The following is a 21,455-nucleotide window of genomic DNA, read 5'->3' as shown; positions in this document are numbered from 1 at the left end:
ATGGCCTCAGGACCAGCAGCACATACCTAGCGGCTCAAGCAGGTAGAAAACTTGGTACACTGATTAGATAGATAGATAGATAGATAGATAGATAGATAGATAGATAGATAGATAGATAGATAGATAGATAGATAGATAGATAGATAGATAGATCAAAGCCGCTGAAGTAGGCTTAATCTTATTCGCATTGATATGGGTACATTAGCCATCTCGCAGAAGATCCCTGGCACAAAGCTCCACCAATCTCCGACACAACAGAAAAGAAGTATAGAAGTCAAAGAAATTTTATTTGTAATCGGTTTTACCTATCCTAATTTTAGGAAAATTGCCGATTGCATGGTGGAGAAAAGTAAGAACGTTTAAAGAGAAAAAAAGCGGTGGGATCGGCCGTGCCCGTCATCTGCTACTCCGCAGTACCGTAAACAGGCACGAAAACAAACGAATGAAAAGGGGGATTATGAGTTATTATTAGAAAAGTACGAGGTGATGAGTAACTGGAGCGTGATCGGATTCTTGTTCGAAATGAGCGTTTAGCTTGCGGTCACTTCCGCCTGAAGCGATTGGCCTAGGCGTGGCCTAGGCAATCGCTGAGGCGATATTGAAAGCAAACTGAACGCGGGCTTCGAACGACGATCAGCGATTGCGCCCCTGCTGTCTGATCAGTGCGGTTTGTACATAGTGCCTGGCCTCCAACTGCACAAGAAGGCTCAGACTACACAGAGAATCGCATGAAAAATACCTCCCGTTATGGCACTCTACTATTCACAGCGCTCGTTTCTCATATTTCACCTCGGAACTTCATGCAGAAAGCTATTGCTTCATCTCGTAGTAATAATGGTTTCTTGCACTGCGTTTTCATTGTTGATAAGTTTCCTTTTTCTCCTGCTTCTTTCCAACGCAAGCACTACAATCCAAAGAGCGGCTCCAACTCCGTTGACAACGCCACAAATCACAAAGAGCCAGTCATAGGCACCTACTCTGTCCCTGAAGTGCCCTGCAAAAAGAAACGGAAGAGTGGTCAAGTTATGAAATTTTCTCGCTAAATAAATCTGATAATATGTAAGTTTTGAATGCGTAGAAGTTGCCAACCTAAAATTGTTGATAAAACTAAAGTGACTAAACGATACAAGTATCGGCAAGAATTATCTCACTAACAACCGAACTCTGTACAAAGGGCGCCCAAAAGGTAAGCATAGTTTAATTTTTATATCGTGCATGGACGTCAGAAATATACCCAGATAGAATAATGTAGAGCCTATTTCTCAGATCTCGACTATAATTTTTTCGTCGTAGTACACCACTAGGTTTTGTATGCCATTTTCCTGCTAATACGTTGGCTGTCAACCCTTCAACATTATTGATAAAGCATCGTCAATACAGGCTTGCCGAGATCATACAATACTGGCAGAGATCTACTGGCATTTGCGTGAATTCCATGGACTAGACCTCACGATTGGTCAGGCAATGGTGCAGGAAGAAGGGCGCCGATGCAAAGTGCTGAATAGAGACCACACTGCTTGGCCATCCACTTTTCTGGCAGAATCAGACACAGAATATGTGTGACAAGCAATTCTTAAAACTCGTGGCTTCACAAATTCTCAAGATTCCTTCCAATTCCAGACGTGAAAAGCTCAGAGCAGATCCTTATACGGGCTACAGTAAAGAAAGTCGCGCACAGTCTCCCAAACGAAGGTCGTAATGACCAACCTAGTCATGGGTCTTCTATCGTTAATTTATCCGTTTCGCTTCACTTCAGCTGAATGCACAGGTCAGCTAGCACGTTGCGAAATAGACTCAAAATTTTAGCTTTATTGGTACCGTGAAGGAAGCTTTGAGGGACAAATAATCGCATTCTAAAATTTAGGTAGGAAGACAGGACACATTGTGGCGAGCATTTTATTTTGCTTTCTTTTGCAAACTGCCGATGACGTCTGCTAATTTTCAAGTCAATGCATATGTAGAGAAATAATACCGTTACGATAAGGGAATGATGCAGAGTGGGGTTTAGAAGGACGACGTGCATTGTGAAATACTAGCGATAACATATGCTTGTTGGGAATCAAGTTCTGTTCTGTTCTTTTATTTATTTATTTATTTATTTATTTATTTATTTATCACAATACCCACAGCGCCCGTAGGCATTACAGCGGGGGGAAAAGGAAACAAAGAACCAATAAATAAAGCAGACAAAACATAACATATACCCGGAATGCTGTCATACTCGCACATACACCCAACAACACTATCTTACTTCAGTGGGCGTATACAGTTTGAAAATACATCATTTGATAGAATCATTGCGACATCGGATGGTAGCTTGTTCTATTGGCTTATGGTTCTGGGGAAAAATGACATTTTAAACGCTTCAGTTTTGAAGGCTATTTCTTTAACCTTATTTTCATGGTCCAGCCGTTGAGAAACTTAATCAGGCTTGGAAAAATATTTCCCGGGATTTATACCTGTTCGAGAGTGGAATATGTTATGAAAGAGTTTCAGTCTGAGATATTTCCTGCGTTGCTGAAGTGGCTCCCAACTGAGGTTTTCTTTTGCTCTTGAAACACTGAAATTCCTAGTGTAGTTTGAATATACAAAACGAACGGCTATACTTTGAATTCTTTCTAAACTGTTGACGTCACGTGCCGTCCACGGATCCCACACTGCACACGCATAATCCAGAACAGATCGGACATTTGATTTGTACAATGAAACCTTTGTCTCCAGTGGCAACTTTTTTGCATTTCTGCGCAGGAAACCTAGAATGCGGCATGCTTTACTTGTGATATGATCAATGTGACGGCTCCAAGAAAGAACAGGTGTGAAATAAACGCCGAGATGTTTGTGCTCCTGAACCGATATTATCATGGTTGAATTTAAAGAGTAACAGAAGACATGAGGGATTCTTTTCCTCGAGAAACGCATATGAACGGTTTTTTTCATGTTAATGTGCATATGCCACTTGTTGCACCACTCATTTATCTTGTACAGGTCATTTTGTAAAACATTGCAGTCATGGGTAGTATGAACAGTCCTGTACAAAACACAATCATCGGCAAATAGCCTGATTTGCGATGAAATACCGGAGCAAATATCATTTATATAAATAAGAAATAAAAGTGGTCCTATGACTGATCCTTGGGGCACTCCAGAGGACACATCAACTTCACGGGATGTTTTGCCATTAAGCACCACCTTTTGTTTTCTCAAATTTAGGTATTCTTTTATCCAGTTAACAACCATACTGTTTATATTATATATTTCTAATTTTTCTATAAGCAACGAGTGAGGGACAACATCGAATGCCTTCTTAAAATCTAGAAACAAACAGTCAACAGAAAAACCCTTGTCCAAAGCTCCTGCTAAATCATTCGTCAGCTCAAGCAACTGTGTTGTGCAGGAAAATCCACTGCGAAATCCATGCTGCTGGGGGCTGAGCAAAGAGTGCATGTTCATGTGGCTCATAATATTACTGTAAAGCACATGCTCAAGTATCTTACATAAAACGCTAGTAAGCGAGATAGGCCGGTAATTCAAAACACTACTTCGCGGTCCACCTTTATGCACAGGGACGACATTGGAAAGTTTCCAGTCATCTGGTAAAGATATTTCTAGTAAAGATTTAGTAAAGATTACACACAGATATTTAGACACCTCCCGTGGGCACAAAGAAAGCAGTGCTGGTGACAAAGCGTCAGGACCAGTTGCTTTAGACGGATTCAATGTTCTGAGAGCTGCCTCTATTCTCGTTGGTCGATCACGATATCGTCCATGGGCTCAGCCACCACTTGGGTGGATCGCGCCACAGTGTTTTGAGTGTCAACACGAGCAGCATACACAGAACTGAAAAACGAGATAAAGCACTCGGCTTTTTCAATGTCGTTATGGATGGTAGCACCGTCGCTATCAAGAGCAGGTATTCATAATACATCTTTACTGTTCATTTTAAAGAATTGCCTCAGTTCTTTCGGTATTTTCTGTATACGCAGGTGGAACGTGCTAAAGTATTTATCTTTGGCTGTCTGCATAGCTACCTTCATCAGTTTTGTTTTTGAGTTTATCTTTAAGCTTCGACGAAGGGTTTTTCTTATAAGCAGCGTAAACGTGAGCTCTCTGCCTGGCCTTGCATTTCACCTGTCTAGAACACCACGGCTTACTTTTTCTGCGCCGCGCCGCCATAACCCATGATGGGACATATCTTTCACGCATCTAGCAGTGATCACCTTTTGTTTAAACCAGATTGCGAGCAACACAAAGCCTTTGAACAAGTAGTAGGTTGATCTGTCACAGAGTAATTGAACACACCAAAGTTTTCTCCCAGAAGATGTGCACATCAATACCAGGGAGATCACGTAAAGGATAGCACTGCGACATGAGGTTCCTAAATTGCTGTAGTCCCGTCTATTATGCAACTTTCATGCAGGCAAATAGAACTCGTTTCTTACCAAGCATTGTGGTGCAAAGAGTATTCCGGCGCAAAAACTTATGCATGACAAGAATGCCTTTTCAATCCTGGTGGTTATCCCTAATGGTAAATGTAACCTGTTATTTATTTTTGCTGTTGTTGAGTTCCATTTTTGCCGCATTGCACATTTGTACTCTTCGCGCTACCTAAGCGCATTCCGCGTTACAGCAAAAACAAAGTGATTGCTAAATTCATGGTGACAATCACACGAATAAGTCTCACCTATCAAACACGGCTTCAAAAATGAAAGCATCCCGGCAGACGCGACGACAATGCCGTAGGATACCGACATCTTCTCGTGTCCGAAGTAAGACACCAGGGTCACTGGAAAAATTACCATTCCAGTGCCGATGATGAAGGCTATGACAAAGGCCACAGTGAAAATAAGTCCTTGAGAGCGTAGCAAAGGAAGAACGAGAAACACCACCGCCTCGGCAGCCAGTGTGAACACCACAGCCGTCTTGATATTCAGCAGGCCGTGGTCGCCTGCTGCCGGCAATGTGAATCTCCCGAAGATCTCGGAGACTGCTCCCGCCGACATCACGGTAACGGCAGTGGACAGCGCTACTCCTCGATCACAGGCAAAGTCGACGAAAAGCGACATGTAGCACTCATATCCAAAGCAGTAAGCGTTAAAGCTGTATAATATGAGGTAGAACACGGGGCTTTTAAACACAGTCAACGCATGGCGTAGCTCGTTGGTTCCTTCATCGTCGATGGCTTTCGAAGGAAATTGAGCAGCGAGTTCATTCTTGCCCGGATGAGCTTTCCTCCAAGCAGGGGTGCGGGGGAATAGGCTAAATGCAAGCCCGTTCATGATGACGACGCCGAAGATCAGAAGGGCACCGCGTAGGCCATAGGCGGCGGTGAGGTACTCCAGAAGTTTGGGAAATACGAAAAGACCAGCGGTGACGCCAGCGAAGTTGACGCCCATCGCGAGGCCCTTGTTCTTGACAAAGTGCTCGCTGATTATTGTAGGGGCCACTATGAACACCATACCCGCTCCTATTGCTGCGACCATGGAAAGAAGAGAAGGGCAAAACGCATTAGGTGATTTCATCCCCAAGGAAACACTGACATCCCGCGACATTTTGCGTGTAAGGACATGGTAGGCTCTTATATCAGGCGAACACTCTTTACCAAATGCTACAGCAACGCCTGACACTGGGTGTCTCGGTGAATGATATGGGCCCCCGCGAGCTATGCTCTGATAACTGTAACAACCGAAATTAGGATAATTATGCTAAACTAGCTCATTTAAGTTAGCGGTAAGCTTCGTGATTGAGCTGTTTATGTTTCACTCAGATACCGCGCTACGCTCACGACAATGGCGGTACAGTAATAACAAATTAGCTTAATGCTTCACTACACGAAAAAGAAAAACCAATTCACTCCAAACCACTAAGAATTAATTGGAAGTTTCACGAGCTGCGATACACAAGCGACCGCCCGTAAAGGCTTCAGAGAGGCTTAAAGAACAGCAATGAGGATTGATCATTAGAGGCGTTTTCTGTCCAAAGTGGCAACTGATATGTGTTAAACACTCTTACGCAGGGCTCCGTAATAATTATAACAACAATGGTTCAATACCGTACTCTGTGATCTCCTAAAGAATATATGTATCTCCTCCGCACCTATAGGCAAGTGCAGTCTCAGAGGTTAAAAAGCAAAAGTAGGATTCCGCATTCAGCAGGAGAATGGCCTTTGCCCCATTGCTGGAGTCTCCGTGCCACAAAGCTGTATATTTTCTTGTGCCATCGTTACGTACAGATAAAGGTGCCTTACCATGTATTACGCCCAGTGTAAGCGTCATAACTCCAATATTTGTTGCAAAAAAGGTGAGAATTGCGCCTGCTCCTGAAATCACCGCTCCTGCGATGATCACTGGACGAGCGTTGAATCTGTGAGCCACCGGTCCCGTAATGAAACCTGGAAGAATAACACTAAGAAGTGCGTGTTGTGCTGACACTGCTATATATATATATATATATATATATATATATATAACGAGAAGAAAGGGGGTTTACCGAGGGGCCCGATTTTTATTACTCATGTCATAAGAAGCCAACAAAGACTGACATTAAGTACAACATAGGGGAACTTACTTGTGCTTAATAAATGAAATAAAGGAACGATAAATTAATGGAAATTAAAGTGGATGAAGAAACAACTTGCCGCAGGTGGGAACCGAACCCACAACCTTCGCATTTCGCGTGCGATGCTCTACCAATTGAGCTCCCGCGACGACGTTTTCCCATCCACTTTCTTGGGTATTTATGTGTCCTAGTAGAACCCTGGGAGTGTTAGCCAGTGCCACCACTCACAGACCTTGGCATATATATATATATATATATATATATATATATATATATATATATATATATCATATCGGAACAGATTATTACATTTATGGTGGGATTTCTTGCACAATATAGATTAAAAGCGCACACAATGCGGATATACATAAAGCACGTATGGGGGTGCAGAAAAACCAGGCAGACGCTGCTGCCTGGTAGGACATTGTATAGTAAAACTTTATTGAAGTCCTGCAGATCGTGACCCTTCACGAAGCGGGCCGCGTCCACGTGGGAAACGGAAGCCAGAGCCTCTCGGCCGCATCGTAGGCTGGCTCAACAGCCCAGAGTTGGTCAGCCAGAAGAGGGCTGCCGAGAACCGCCCCCTACCTGGCCGAGCTGTTATCGATGATAGAGCGCGCGACCGGGCACACCGCCAGAGCATATGTTCTAACGTGACTATTTCTCCACAATCGTGGCAAGTACCATCGGTGTAAGTATCCGGATAGATTTTGTGTAAGACCGACGGATCGGGATACGTATTCGTTTGCAGTAGACGGAGCGTTAGTGCTTGAGCTCTATTGAGCCGCGGATGAGGAACGAAGTAGGTTGTACGGCTGAGATAGTAGTGTTTAGTAATCTCGTTGTAGGTGGAGGCCGTGTCCCTGTTCTCTGGGGAGTTGGAATCACATTGGTCGGGGGTAGCAGAGTGGGCAAGTTCGTGCGCAGCCATGTGAGCCGACTCGTTGACGTTCAGAGGAGCACCCTTTATTTGACCCTGAAAAATTATATTTTAACTGAGCCCGCTTAATTAGGCGGAAGCCTTATTCTGCCGCTTCCACTGCTCACGCACCGTCAGCGTGCTGGGCGTGTCGCCGTCGTCTTTAGTGTTCGGACTATTGTGGCGCGTAGTAGTGCGCTACAGGGCCCCCTTCTAGCGGGGAATCTGTGAGCTGGACGAATCGCGAAGCGCGCATGGTGGTGGTGCGAAACGCACGGGGCGAGTAGGACTGACCAGGTGGGAATGCAATGTGGCCGCAGAAATGGTTGATGAATCAGAGTCCAAGTAGGCAGGCTTCAGACGGTCGACGGAGACCGTATCTTCGCGGCCGTTGATGAGCGATAGAAGGTTTTTAGTTGCATGCTTGAGTACATTGAACCGACCATCACATGGTGGCCGTAAGGGAGGACGCACAGCATCATGGGGCACAAGGACGTGCATGCAATTCGCAAGGCCAGGGTTGGCGTATAAACGCCGGGAAGAACGTCATTGTCGAGAGGGAACGACAGGTAAAGTACGCATAGCGCTGCGTAGACGGTAGGCGTAGTTGGTAACGTCAGCAGGTACGGTAGAAGCGTTCCAATGACATGGTCGAACATGGTCAACTGCGAACGGGAGCATTGGTGACCGAACGAGGATTCGATGGTAATAAAACAAAGTTCCGAGTCCTACGACGAGAACTCCGGTAGCTTGAGAGTGGTGACCTCGGGATCGTGGGCTCGTGGCGTTGGCGGCAGTACTTGATCGACAAAATCCGAGGTCATGGCTGACTGGATAGAACGCGGACTACGAAGGCCCAGCGGTAGGCCCAGCGAACCCGCTGAGGCACCCGGAGCTAAGAGTGAACTCGCGAAGTCCGGAGCAACCAATTTGTGGGTGAAGAAAAACAAGAAAGACGCTGGTGCCTCGTGTCCAGAATTCATATTTTAGTGGAGCCCGCTCGACCAGGCTTAAGCATGATTGCGCCTTTTCCACTGCTCGCGCATCGTTAGCCTGCTGGGCGTGTCGTCATTGTCTTTTGTGTGCGGACCATTGTGACACGTATTTGTGCGCTACACGTACAGTCACGTGCAATATGACCTGCAACACCGGTGCCCGTAGTCGAAGGGCCCCAAAACTACACGGCTGCGCAGACACAGGGTAAGTTACAGACCTAAACACAGCTTCAATTAGTGGTATTTATTAAACCGCTATTTCACGTGTCCGAGCCACTGCGCAGCCTTGAGCCCCTTCGACCATGAGCAAGGGTGTTGCAAGTTATATTGCACGTGACTGTACATATGGCAGTATATTTCTTGTAACGGATCGCGCCGTACATGTCATAATGCATTCCGTTATGACACGATATTTGGGGCGACATTCATTATCATACCTTCTTATTTTGCCTTACTCTAGAGCATTACCTATGCGATTTGATTATACTTGTCCACATGCGTTCTTAATCGACGCCGCCAAATATGGCAGCGAAGACAGGTTTGCAATCACGGTCGTTAACGGTGTCTGACACCCTAGAGATATAATGCGTCCTCTAAAGGAAATACTGGGTGAAACAAGTGGCAACTATCAAGATGCCACCCTGTTTGTACCACTCATTTTCGCAAAACGAACAATAACTAAAGATATTGTAAAATGCTACGTTTACATACGTGCGTATCTACAGTCTGTAAAGTCTATTCCGTACATTTTTAAGAAAATTCGATGACTATTATTAAATTGTGATGTGAGACTTGCGCCACGTGAAAGCATGCGTTCGCATGCGCCTGAACTCGGTGGCGTGATTCCATAATGAGGCTCACGATTGCGTTTATTAAGGCTCTCGTATGAATTGTATCTTCCCGCCAGCGCCTGTGCACCTGCTCAGAGGAGCAACATGGCGGCTCCCTTGAAGTTATTAGTATCGTAGCATGAGCGCTATAGGGAGGTTTTCCATTAGAGTTGGTTATATTATTTCTGTCTGGCGCTGCGAAAGTTGTATTCTTACAAAAAGTTATTTGAATTTATTCAAGCAGCACCTTTTTCAAAATTTTAATGAATAATTCTGTAGCAGCATCAGCATTGTCTTCCTCTCTCCGTACACCTTTAGTGAAAAAAATGGAACCATTGTTGAAGAATAAGGGAAAGCGTTCGACCTGTTTTTTTTTTCTCTTTTTTTGATGCGCTTCGATTTCGGTTCAAACTACATGCAGTAGGACCTATGTTATTATGTGAGTGGTCCTCTATCTAATATATAAGTGGGTCCCACATGGCTACCTAGTAGCAAGTCATTCCCGTAATAAAAAGATGACGGCACAACTCATCTCTCGGGCTGTCTAGGAGGCCCGAGCGGCGGCGGAGAGCTTCGGGCCTCCGTGTAATGATCATTCTGATATTTCTGCGGCTCTAGCTATATATATATATATATATATATATATATATATATATATATATATATACAAGACTGCGTGCTGACATCGAAACGTCTGTGAAAGCAAATGCCATAGAAGGCGGAATGAACGTTTATTGTAAGAAACAGTGAGAAAGTGTTCTTTCTGCGCTCTAGGTGGGCGGCTCTCTCAGTCCAGAAAGCCGCTGGCTAATGCCGCAGCCCGGGCCCTGTCCACCAGACTTCGCTGATCTTCCAGGCTCTGTGATCTCCCACGTTTCTTCGATCGCTTGTAGCGGTTTGGAGGCGTCATCCTGACTGTTTATCTCGCGGTGTGGGCACACCAACACTATGTGTAGGAGCGTGTCTGGTACATCACAATACCGGCATAGGTATGAGAATATGGTGGGGTGCATTCGGTGCATGATAATTCCATGTACATACGTATTTGTTTGTAGTCTGCGGAGGGCGGTGGCTTCTTCCTTGCTTAATTTTGGATGTGGTAGAGGATATTGTCTTCTTCCAGTCTGTAATGTTGCAATATTACGGCGTAGTTGATGGGGATGTTCTCCACCCTCGTCGCTTTCCGGAGACCGTGCGGCAGGAAATCCCGGCTGGTATGCTCTCGGGCGACAGCATGTGCTGCTTCGTTTCCTGGGAGGTGTTCGTGGCCTGGAGACCATGCGACGTAGGTTTCGGGTAGTTCTTGGCGTCTTGTTATTTCTTTCAGAATCTTCACTGCTGAGGCAGCAATTCGGCTTTTTCGTAGGTTTCTACATGCCTGTTTGCGAGTCGCTCAAGATGATTGCTGAGTCTTTGCATGTGGCGATGCCGAAGGCGATGGCCACTTCCTCCGCCGTTTCTAGATTTCTGGCCGGTATGGTGGCAGCAATTAGCTCCTTCCCTTGGTTGTTGGTCACGGTAATTGCGTATGCTCTATTACCTGGATATTTTGCCGCATCTGTATATCTCGTGTTGGGGTTCTTTGAGTATTTCTTGCTAAGCGCTCTAACTCTTGCTTGTCTTCTGTCTTTGTGGTATGTTGCATGCATATTGCGAGGTATTGGAGCAACTGAGATAGAGTCACGAAGAAGTGGCGGCAATCGGGCTTTCACGTCTGAGTCTGCTATGAAGTTTTCGCTGTATGCGAGTTTGCGAAGTACTACTCTGCCTGTTTGACTCAGCTTAAGGCGTTCCAGCTGGCTGCCTCTGTACGCTTTGCTCATTTCTTCTCAGGTGTTATGGAGGCCAACTTTGAGGAGCGTCGTGGTTGAGGTCGTACGGGGGAGTCTTAGTGCGCTCTTGATTGCTTTTCTGACGATGATGTTGAGTTTTTCAAGTTCAGCTTTGTTGAGGAGTAGATACGGGGTGTCATATGGGATCCGGCTTATAAGGAGTGCTATAAGGTTTCTTCCTCTTAAATCCTCTTCTTTGGGTGGTTATACGCCGAATGAGATGGGCTACTTGTGTTAGGGTCTTCTGAAGCTTCGGAAGAGTAGCTGCGCCAGAACCGTCTTTATGTATTGTGAGGCCAAGGACGCGGGGGCAGCCAACTTGAGGGATATTGATTCCATTGATATGTGTATGCGTTAAGAGACAAAGCCGGCTATATCTTTACTAATATGGATGAGATCGTTCAAGTGGCTGAGGAGTTTTATAAAGATTTATACAGTACCAGTGGCACCCACGACGATAATGGAAGAGAGAATAATCTAGAGGAATTTGAAATCCCGCAAGTAACACCGGAAGAAGTAAAGAAAGCCTTGGGAATTATGCAAAGGGGGAAGGCAGCTGGGGAGGATCATGTAACAGCAGATTTGTTGAATAATGGTGGGCAGATTGTTCTAGAAAAACTGGCCACCCTGTATACGCAATGCCTCATGACTTCGAGCGTACCGGAATCTTCGGAAAACGCTTACATAATCCTAATTCATAAGAAAGAGGACGCCAAAGACTTGAACAATTATAGACCGATCAGCTTACTGTCCGTTGCCCACAAAGTATTTACTAAGGTAATTTCAAATAGAATCAGGAACACTTTAGACTTCCGTCAACCAAAGGACCAGGCAGGATTCCGTAAAGGATACTCAACAATAGACCATATTCACACTATCAATCAGGTGATAGAGAAATGTGCGGAATATAACCAGCCCTTATATATCGCTTTCATTGATTACGAGAAAGCGTTTGATTCAGTCGAAACATCAGCAGTCATGGAGGCATTGCGGAATCAGGGTGTAGACGACCCGTATGCAAAAATACTGAAAGATATCTATAGCGGCTCCACAGCCACCGTAGTCCTCCATAAAGAATGCAACAAAATCCCAATAAAGAAAGGTGTCAGGCAGGGAGATACGATCTCTCCAATGCTATTCACAGCGCGTTTACAGGAGGTATTCAGAGACCTCGATTGGGAAGAATTCGGGATAAGAGTTAGTGGAGAATACCTTAGTAACTTGCGATTCGCTGATGATATTGCCTTGCTTAGTAACTCACGGGACCAACTGCAATGCATGCTCACTGACCTGGAGAGGCAAAGCCGAAGGGTGGGTCTTAAAATTTATCTGCAGAAAACTAAAGTAATGTTTAACAGTCTCGGAAGAGAACAGCAGTTTACGATAGGTAGCGAGGCACTGGAAGCAGTAAGGGAATACATCGACTTAGGACAGGTAGTGACTGCGGATCCGGATCATGAGATTGAAATAATCAGAAGAATAAGCATGGGCTGGGGTGCGTTTGGCAGGCATTCTCAGATCATGAACAACAGGTTGCCATTATTCCTCAAGAGAAAAGTATATAACAGCTATGTCTTACCAGTACTCACGTACGGAGCAGAAACCTGGAGGCTTACGAAAAGGGTTCTATTGAAATTGAGAACGACGCAACGAGCTATGGAAGGAAAAATGATAAGTGTAACGTTAAGGGATAAGAAAAAAGCAGATTGGGTGAGGGAACAAAAGCGAGGTAATGATATCTTAGTTGAAATCAAGAAAAACAAATGGACATGTGCAGGACATGTAATGAGGAGGGAAGTTAACCGATGGTCTTTAAAGGTTACGGACTGGATTCCAAGGAAAGCGAAGGGTAGCAGAGGGCGGCAGAAAGTTAGGTGGGCGGATGAGATTAAGAATTTTGCAGGGACAACATGGCCACCATTAGTACATCACCGGGGCAGTTGGAGAAGTATGGAAGAGGCCTTTGCCCTGCAGTGGGCGTAACCAGGCTGATGAAGATGATGATGGTGGTTCCATTGAGTCTGACGTTGGGATCTGGAGCGACGTAGGCAGGTGGTCTTCCCCGGATTCTTGCCTTGAGTATAAGTAGCTCTGATTTTGCGGGGGCCTACTGGAGAACGCATTTTGAGATATACTGTTCTATCTGATCGTTTGCCTCTTCGAGGGTAGTTTGCTGTTGGCTGGTTGTGGACGCTTTTGTCCGTAACGTTATATCGTCGGCGTATATTGCATGGCTTAAATCTTCGATGCCATTGAGTTGTTATGGCAGCTTAATCGTGGCGACATTGAACTGCAAAGGTGAAATGACTGACCCTTGTGGAGTTCCTTTGCTGGGCATTTCGAACTTGTCGCTTCGGATGTTGCCGATACCCACCGTTGCCGTGCGATCTTTGAGAAAGTCGTGTGCTTATTGGTAGGTCGGGCTTCCGTAGTTTGTGTCTTGGAGATTTTTGAGGTTTGCTTCATGCTTCACATTATCGAAGGCTCTTTTTACATCTATTGTTCAAATGTAGGAGTTTTTGTGGCGTTCAAGGTGGTCCAAGAGGTCTTCCTTGAGCTGTAGTAGTATATCTGCTGCTGAGAGGAGCTGTCGGAAACCAAACATTATGTCGGGCATGAGTCCTAATTCTTAGAGGTGTTTGGTGAGGAGATTTGTGAACCATGTGTTCGACAAGCTTTCCAGCGCAGGAAGCAAGGGAGATGGGCCGTAGGTTGCTGATTTGTAGTGGCTTGTTGTGTTTTGAGATCATCATGACTTCTGCGTGCTTCCATTCTGCCAGGAGCACACCTTTTTTCCAACAGTTATTCATGTAGTCGAGGAGGTTTCGTAAGATCCTGTTGGTCACCTTGTCATTTCCTGGCGATGTGTTAAGGGTCAATTTGGCAAGGGTGGCATGGAGTTCAGGAAGCGTGAAAGGGCTGTCGAGGGTGAGATTTGCTTTGCCTTTCTACCGTCGGGGATCGGTAACCTTGGGGGAATTGTCTCCGACAAGTTTACGCTTGATTTATTCCAGAATTTGTTCCTCAGTTCCTGAATGAGAGTTAACGATTTTCTTGAGGTCATGTTTTTGCTGGGTCTTGGTTCTGGTGGCAGCTAGAAGGGCTCTAAGTATATGCCAGGTCTTCTTCGGGCTGAGTGTGCCTTGATGTTGGTCGCACAGCTTATGCCAGTTCTGCTTGCTGAGTTGATCTCCGTATTCTTCTGCTTGCTTTGTTATTTGAGCGATCTGTCTCTGTAGATTGCGGTTAAGTTTCATCTTTTTCCACCGCCTCAGCAGTCCACTTCTTGCAACCCAAACATTTCGGAGGTGATAGTCTACGGCCGGCCTGTCCATCGTGAGTTGGATGGCTTTAGTCTGCTTCTCCGCCGTCTTGAACACTTCGGTGAGCCACTCTTCAATATTTTCTATGTTTTCTTCTATGTCATGCTCTCGGGAGGCCTTCCAATCCGTCAGCCTTGTCGTTCCGGTTCTGCTCGGCTTCTTATGGTGCAGGATTTCAAGCTGAAGGATGTGGTGGTCGCTGCCGAGATTTTATTCCAGTCGGGTCCATTCCACCTTGGATATTCCTTTTCTAAAGGTGAGGTCGGGATTTGTATCCCTGGACACACTGTTGCCTATTCGAGTCGATAGTTTGGGATCATTCCAGAGGGTGAGGTGATTCTGGTGCGCCGAATCGTGCACTCGCGCTCCTTTCTTGGTCGTGTGCTGGTAACCCCATGCTGTGTGGGGGGCATTAAAATCGCCATTATTACGTGTTTATGGCCTTTAGATATTCTTCTGGCTTGCATGATGAAATTTACAAAGTCGGATAACGGATCCCTGGGTGGGCTATATAAGCATAATACGTCTAGTCTTTGGTGTGTCTTCTTCTCAAGTAGCACTTCCACTAGGGTCTGTTCCACGGTTGTTCCCTGAATCGTGTGATCTTGCGTGGCGAGATTTTTCTTCGTCAGGATGGCTGTTGTCTGAGATGCGGTGTGTGTATCATATCCCTGTATGCGCAGATTGGTGTGATAGGTTTCCTGGTTAGCGATGATATCTGGTTGTTCCAGTTCGTTCAGTTCTTGGAGGTTTGTTCTTTTGGTTCGGATAGAGTGACAGTTCCATTACCACAGCTTCATTCGGAGTTGCGGCAATCTCTTCTTTGTATTACTCGCCATCTTGTTCGATATTTTTCTCTTCGCTCCGGGCCATGGATTCCGGTCTGGCTGCATTGTGGAGATCTTTACGTGCTTTCTTGCGGGCTGTGTCGGTGTTGTTGAGTAGCTTTTCTACTGTGGCTTTTGTTACGTGGTTCTGCTTGGCATAGGACATAAAGTTGCTGAGGTGTTGGCGGGTAGCATGGATAGGGGCCAGCTGAGCGGTGATGTGTTGCTGGAGCTGTTGTGTTATCTCCTTTGCAAGAGTGGTCATGGCCCCTTCTATCTGCTTCCGCACCTCCATTCTAACGATGTCCTTGATTCTTTCTTCCATAAGGGTCGATTGGTTGCTTGGCATTCCTTGAGGGTTCGAGGCTTGACTGGAGGTGTTTTGTTTTTTGCACCTTTGTATGAGCTTGTCAATGAAGGCTTGCTGATTTTGGAGTTGTGCTTGCAGGTCTCATTCGGTTTCCTTTGGTTCTTGAGCTCGTGTGTTTCCTCCTGCATCGTCTGCATACGTGACCCGCTTTTGTGGGTTGCGTGTACGGGATCCAGATCGTGATCTTAAGCGGGGTCCATCGTTTGCTTCACCAGTTGTTGATTTGGAGTCACTTCTGGATCTGCGCGGACTGTGTAGTGAGGTACTGCTTGATACGGATAGTGCCGGGAAGTCTGAGTCTGAATTTCAGTTCTATCGGCGTTGCTGCTCTTGGATCTTGTTTTCACATTGCAGTCTAATCTTGTACAGTGGTGGATTTGGTTTCAGTTTATGTCGGCACCCCTTCCCTGCGGTCTCATGGGGTTGTTGACAGATTTTACAACTGGGTTGGCAGTCATGTTCTTCCGGTTGATTTTCCATCCCGCACATGTAGCAGAAGTTGATAAGGGGTTTCGGGCAGATATCTAGCCGGTGCCCTAGTTCTTCGCAGGTTCTGCAGTATTGCACGGATTTCCTGTGTGGTTTGCAGCGGTAGCGACAGCATTTATATATGATGTTGTATGGGACGTGCGGTCCATCGACGTAGATGAATGCTGTTGACGATCTTCCCAGCATGCGTGCTGCGAGAACCGTGTATCTTGCGCATACTCGTAGCCCCTGTAGTAGTTCTTCTTAACTCGTGCCTGGCGGGAGGTTGCAAATTAGGGCTTTGCTAATGTCCTCTGGTGTCCTGACATGTGCTTTAACTTCGTAAATGTACCCTCTAAGCTGGATGCTTGTGATCTTGAGGAGCATATCATACGCTATGTCTTTGTTTGGTGTACTTACGATTAATATATTCTCGGCATGTTGCACTTGAATCCGGATGTTGTCATAGAAGTCTATTTGGGACAACTAGCTAGCTCGGCCGATGGCATGGGTCACTGTCACCAATGCACATTTGGAGAGTTGTAATCCCGCCTTAGATCTGTAGATGATCTTCGTGTCGTACACTGGCAAAGGCGGAAGTCTCCGTTTTCTATTCTGTGGTATGTTTCCCGCAATAGATATTGTTGCTCCGGCTTGCTGCGTTCGTAGTTGGTCTGCTTCCTCGGCTGTGGGTTTTGTATGCACCTGAGTCTTCTTGCCTTTCGTCTCCCATGTGTGCCATTTTTCCTGTATGATTAACGCCTTTCCGCTGCTCTCATCATACGTCCACTCCGCCTCCAGTTGTTGCTGCTCTTGTATCGTCCCCACCGGCATTTCAATGCTGTTGTTTTCCTGGTTCAGTTCTCGTGCACTTCTTGCTGCGTCGGATGCGTCCGTCATTGGTACTCAGGGGCAGCGCCGAGTCGCGCTCGAAGAGAGCGAGCGGCTGGTCACGAGCGCTCACGAGCCACGGGATACGCTCCGCGGGTCACGGGTCACGCAAGTTCGCCTGGCCGCTTAGCCTTGTGGGTTTAGCTCCGCTAGCGTGGCGTGAAACCTTCAAGCAGCAAAAAATGACGGTAATTCCACGTACCGCTCATAAACTTGATAACCTCTGGTACCACTTGCGTGCCGATTCCGTCGATGCCACAATTTTCGATAAATAAAAGCAGGTGTCCGGAAAATTGCCGAAAAATGCAGGAGCCCATGCAAAGTACGTCAGCACTACTTAGCCCCCTAGCGGGCTTTTTCCAAATGCCATAACTTTCGTCCTTTTTATTTAGGAATATATTTATAGGAATATATATATATATATATATATATGACGCTGATGCAGTGTCGATTGAATGATGTAGGAATGATGTCCATGGCATGACATTGATATGAGGACAATGGGATAACAACGAAACTATGACGTTGGCTTGACGAAGATCACGTGACGACGACGGTATGAAGAGAGTCGGATGATTAACCTGATGTGCCGGCAATGGCATGACCGCGACCGCATCACGACGACTATCTAGCAACAGATTTATAATAGCGACTGTCTGAGGATGACGACATCACAAGACTGACATAATCACTATATAATGGCGATATTATGATTACGTTGGAATAAAAACGAAAACTTGACTTCGATGATAAAACAAAGGTGGTATGATGATGACGACATGACAACAATTGGATGACTTTACTGAAGTGATGAGAATCGTAAAACGACAGCGTTAGGCGAAACCATAGCGACGACCGTGACGTGATAATTGCATAACAAGCATCGGATAAGAATGACGACGATGCAACGACCACGGCGGCATCACGACCACACGCCCATACCTAGTGGCCAAAGGTATTAGACAACTGGTTTCCCGCTCACGTAGGGTCGGTCGATGGTGCTGCCCCGAACCTCAATGAATCTGCTCACGAGACTGCGAGCGACTTCACCGACCGTGCTTTCTCTGTAAGGAGCGCCGACTCCCCTCCTCCCTACGGCCACAGGGATGCTGTCACTGCTCACAACGAGTTGAAAAAATTCTACACGTCTAAAAGGGTCTTTCCATCCCCTCACCCCAGGTTGAATAGGGCACAAGCCGTTTCTGTGAGACTTCTACAGACCGGCACATATCCGTGTCGGGCCGTTCTACACGAAGTTTACCCCGACGTATGTCGCGACGACGCCTGCCGTCCTGCGGGCAGGTGTGCATGCAGATCTGGTTACCGCAAGATTCTCGGAGCGCAGATCGGGTTACCGCAAGTTCAACGACATTCTGCAGTCCTGCTCCACCAAGCACAAGTTGATAAGTCTTACCATTCACAGACTAATTGTCTCATTGAGCGTCTTAATCGCACCCTAACAGACGTGCTTGCAAAGTACGTCTCGTCCGACCATACTAATTGGGACCTTGCCCTACCTTATGTAACTTTTGCATATAATTCTTCGCGTCACAAAACTGTCGGCTATTCCCCATTCATTGATGTTCGGCCGAGAACCCACGTTGCCACTGGACGCATCCCTTCCATCCGCCGCAGCAGAGACCAGCGAGTATGCGCTTGACGCCATCACCAGGGCAGCCCAAGCACGCGAAATTGCCCGCGCTCGCCTCCTGACCTCTCAAAAGAAGCAACGGCGATTGCACGATCGCCAACACAGAGACGACCACTTTTCGTCTGGATCACTGGTACTCCTGTGGTCCCCGATTCGTCACGTTGGCCTGTCAGAAAAACTCCTGCCTCGGTACACAGGCCCATATCGAGTGCTGCGGGCCGTGACTCCAGTTACCTACGAAATCGCCCCAGTGAGCATCAGTGCCTCATCTGCCCCAAATTTCAGTGACGTTGTGCATGTCGTACGCCTCAAGCCATATTGCTCCCCTGTTATCATATTGCTCTTCTGTTAGGACCATATTTTTCCCCTGCCATCCCTTTTCCACGCGTTTACATCTTCACAGTTTCAAGCTTTCAGTGTTTTCTTCAACTTGTGCTGACCCGCTGTGGTTGCTCAGTGGCTATGGTGCTGCGCTGCTGAGCACGAGGTCACGTGATCGAATCCTGGCCACGATGGCCGCATTTTAGTGGGGGCGAAATGCGAAAACACCCGTGAACTTAGATCTAGGTGCATGTTAACGAACACCAGGTGGTTGAAATTGCCGGAGTCCTCCACTACGGCGTGGCTCATAATCTGAAAGCGGTTTTGGCACGTAAAACCCTATAATTTGATTCTCTAACTTGGGCTTTCCTTTCCCTGTTCCTATTCTTTCAGTAAGTGATAAGTCGGGAACGGCCACCCTTTCACCATATCTGCTTTTGTTTCTCATTTTTATGTTTGCAATATTTGAAACACGTTGTAACCTGTAAAGAAAACTGAGCTCGTTTTATTATGTCAGCAGGCTCGCAATGCTTAACCTTTGCATACATTTCCAAGCACGCGGCTGTAGAAGCGACTTCACTGCCCACCTAACAGGTGAAAACCAGGTAATGTTGTAAACGGCAAGTAAATACATCCGATAATATATTTGTGAAGTGTTTTGTATCACACTGTCACACCTTACGGTAACATTCAATATTATCGGGAAAGCGTGGCTTCTTGTTCCCTCCTCCTCGTAGATCAAACGTCAACCTGTTCCAGTAAACAGAACGCCGAGGTATGGCAGTTTTTTGCAGGGAGTCGCGTAGGCTAGTTTGCAATGTTCAAAATGTATGGGTGCTTATAAGAACTCAGTGCCTTCTTAAACTTGCTGGTACTGAATCACACAGTAGTAAACACGGCTGTTCTCACCTGCCAGGTAAACTACTGCACCCATCGTCATTATCGGCCAAGACCCTTCGGTCCTGTTCACCTGGAATGTCTCCATTGTGGCGACAAATAGGAATCCCGCCGAACGCCGCCCGGCCATGGCAAAGAAGGAGGCGAAAGCGCAGGCACCTATATGGGATACAATATAAATAGCTTCAGAGACATTCAAGTACTTCACTTTTAGGATATCTTATTTTACGAACGCTATTTGCCCAACCTTGCTATAGTTCAGAAATAATGAGGTATGTGAACTACGTGTCAGGCAAAGCCACTAGAAAAGGCCAGCGACAATGGCAGCCGACACCCACAAGGTGAAGTACTTCAGGGTTTTGTTGTGCCCACGGGGTTCGACGAGATTTGCATGGCGCGCGCTGCTTTGCCAGGACGATTGTCCCCAAAAGAAATTTGAGTATCGTCGGGTCCCTGGACGCCTGTGCCCGTTTAGATAACGGGTTAGCAACCGGCGGCCACGTCGTTTCAACCTATGAGCTCCCGCAGCCGAGGCGGACATTGGATAGCGAGGGCTGGCCACTAGCGCAACTGCTAGATGCAAGCAGTAGGCCTGCCGCGAAAACGGAACTGCTCTGACCGCTAGGGTGTTCGTATAGAAAACTCTACCAAGTGCCTCAGTGAGCTGCATGAGATGGTCTCCAAGACAAGGCACGACTATATCCTCGACCAGCCCAATGTTTGCCTGATGGCGCGGCGGCCATTTTCACCGGTTTCCGCTGCCTCCTTCAAACCGCTGCCATAATTTCGACATGGAACCCGCCGTGGTTGCTTAATGGCTACGGTGTTGGGCTGCTGAGCACGAGGTTGTGGGATCGAATCCTGGCCACGGCGGCTTCATTTCGATGGGGGCGAAATGCGAAAACACCCGTGTACTTAGATTAGACGCACGTTAAAGAACCCCAGGTGGTCAACATTTGCGGAGTCCTCCACTAAGGCATGCCTCATAATCGGAAAGCGGTTTTGGCGCGTAAAACCCTATAATTTATAGTTTAATTTAATTTTCGACATGGAACCGGTGGACCCTGCCACAACTTTCTACAGCCGTAGTTATCTGTTACAGCGTAGACGATACAAGAGCGCACGCAAACCGAGCGTGTTATGACACAAAACATCTTACGACAGCCCAGTGTGCACATGCAGATGCGTAAAACTCATCTCTGTACCATCACGATCTGAGGCATAGGCTTTTAACGATGGCAAGACACGTGCCAATAGTCAACGCAGGCTCATGCAAGATACCGTGATCTACCGTTTAACTTGCTTACAATATATAACACTATACCTTGAACCCTTCGCCTAATTTGCGAACGTTCGTACCAACTTTGACGCGTATTCGTGCTTCAGAGACGGAGAGAAATTTTTTTAAAGAAAGGTGCGGACTTGATATGAGCAGCGATGTCTGTTCTGTTTCACTGGGCAAAGAATTCAGCACAAGTAAGCAAAAGAAAAGGCTACTAATCCACGCCACTCGAGAGGAACGGGCTAAATTCCTTCTTTAATTCTGCGTGCCAAGTAATTCACGTCTTTCTCTCGG

General features: G+C 46.5%; 1 protein-coding gene across 2 annotated transcripts in view; it reads right to left on the bottom strand.

Moving 5' to 3' along the window:
- Nucleotides 1-268: 268 nt before the first annotated feature.
- Nucleotides 269-21,455, bottom strand: part of LOC142576497 (monocarboxylate transporter 2-like) — a 34,099-nt gene continuing 12,912 nt past the window's right edge. The window contains exons 2-5 of one of the 2 annotated variants that reach the window (XM_075686650.1): nucleotides 19,892-20,038; nucleotides 6,245-6,388; nucleotides 4,682-5,470; nucleotides 269-994 (exon numbers count right to left, since the gene is read on the bottom strand). In XM_075686650.1, coding sequence (XP_075542765.1) covers nucleotides 819-994; nucleotides 4,682-5,470; nucleotides 6,245-6,388; nucleotides 19,892-20,038 — 1,256 coding nt within the window. In that variant the 3' untranslated portion in view covers nucleotides 269-818. The remainder of the gene's footprint in view (nucleotides 995-4,681; nucleotides 5,471-6,244; nucleotides 6,389-19,891; nucleotides 20,039-21,455) is intronic. The other variant, XM_075686651.1, reaches the window with a different exon arrangement.

The sequence above is a fragment of the Dermacentor variabilis genome, chromosome 3, assembly GCF_050947875.1.
Source record: "Dermacentor variabilis isolate Ectoservices chromosome 3, ASM5094787v1, whole genome shotgun sequence".
Taxonomy (NCBI): domain Eukaryota; kingdom Metazoa; phylum Arthropoda; class Arachnida; order Ixodida; family Ixodidae; genus Dermacentor; species Dermacentor variabilis.
The sequence above is the reverse complement of the archived record's forward strand: the minus strand, read 5'-3'. Positions and strand labels throughout refer to the sequence as shown.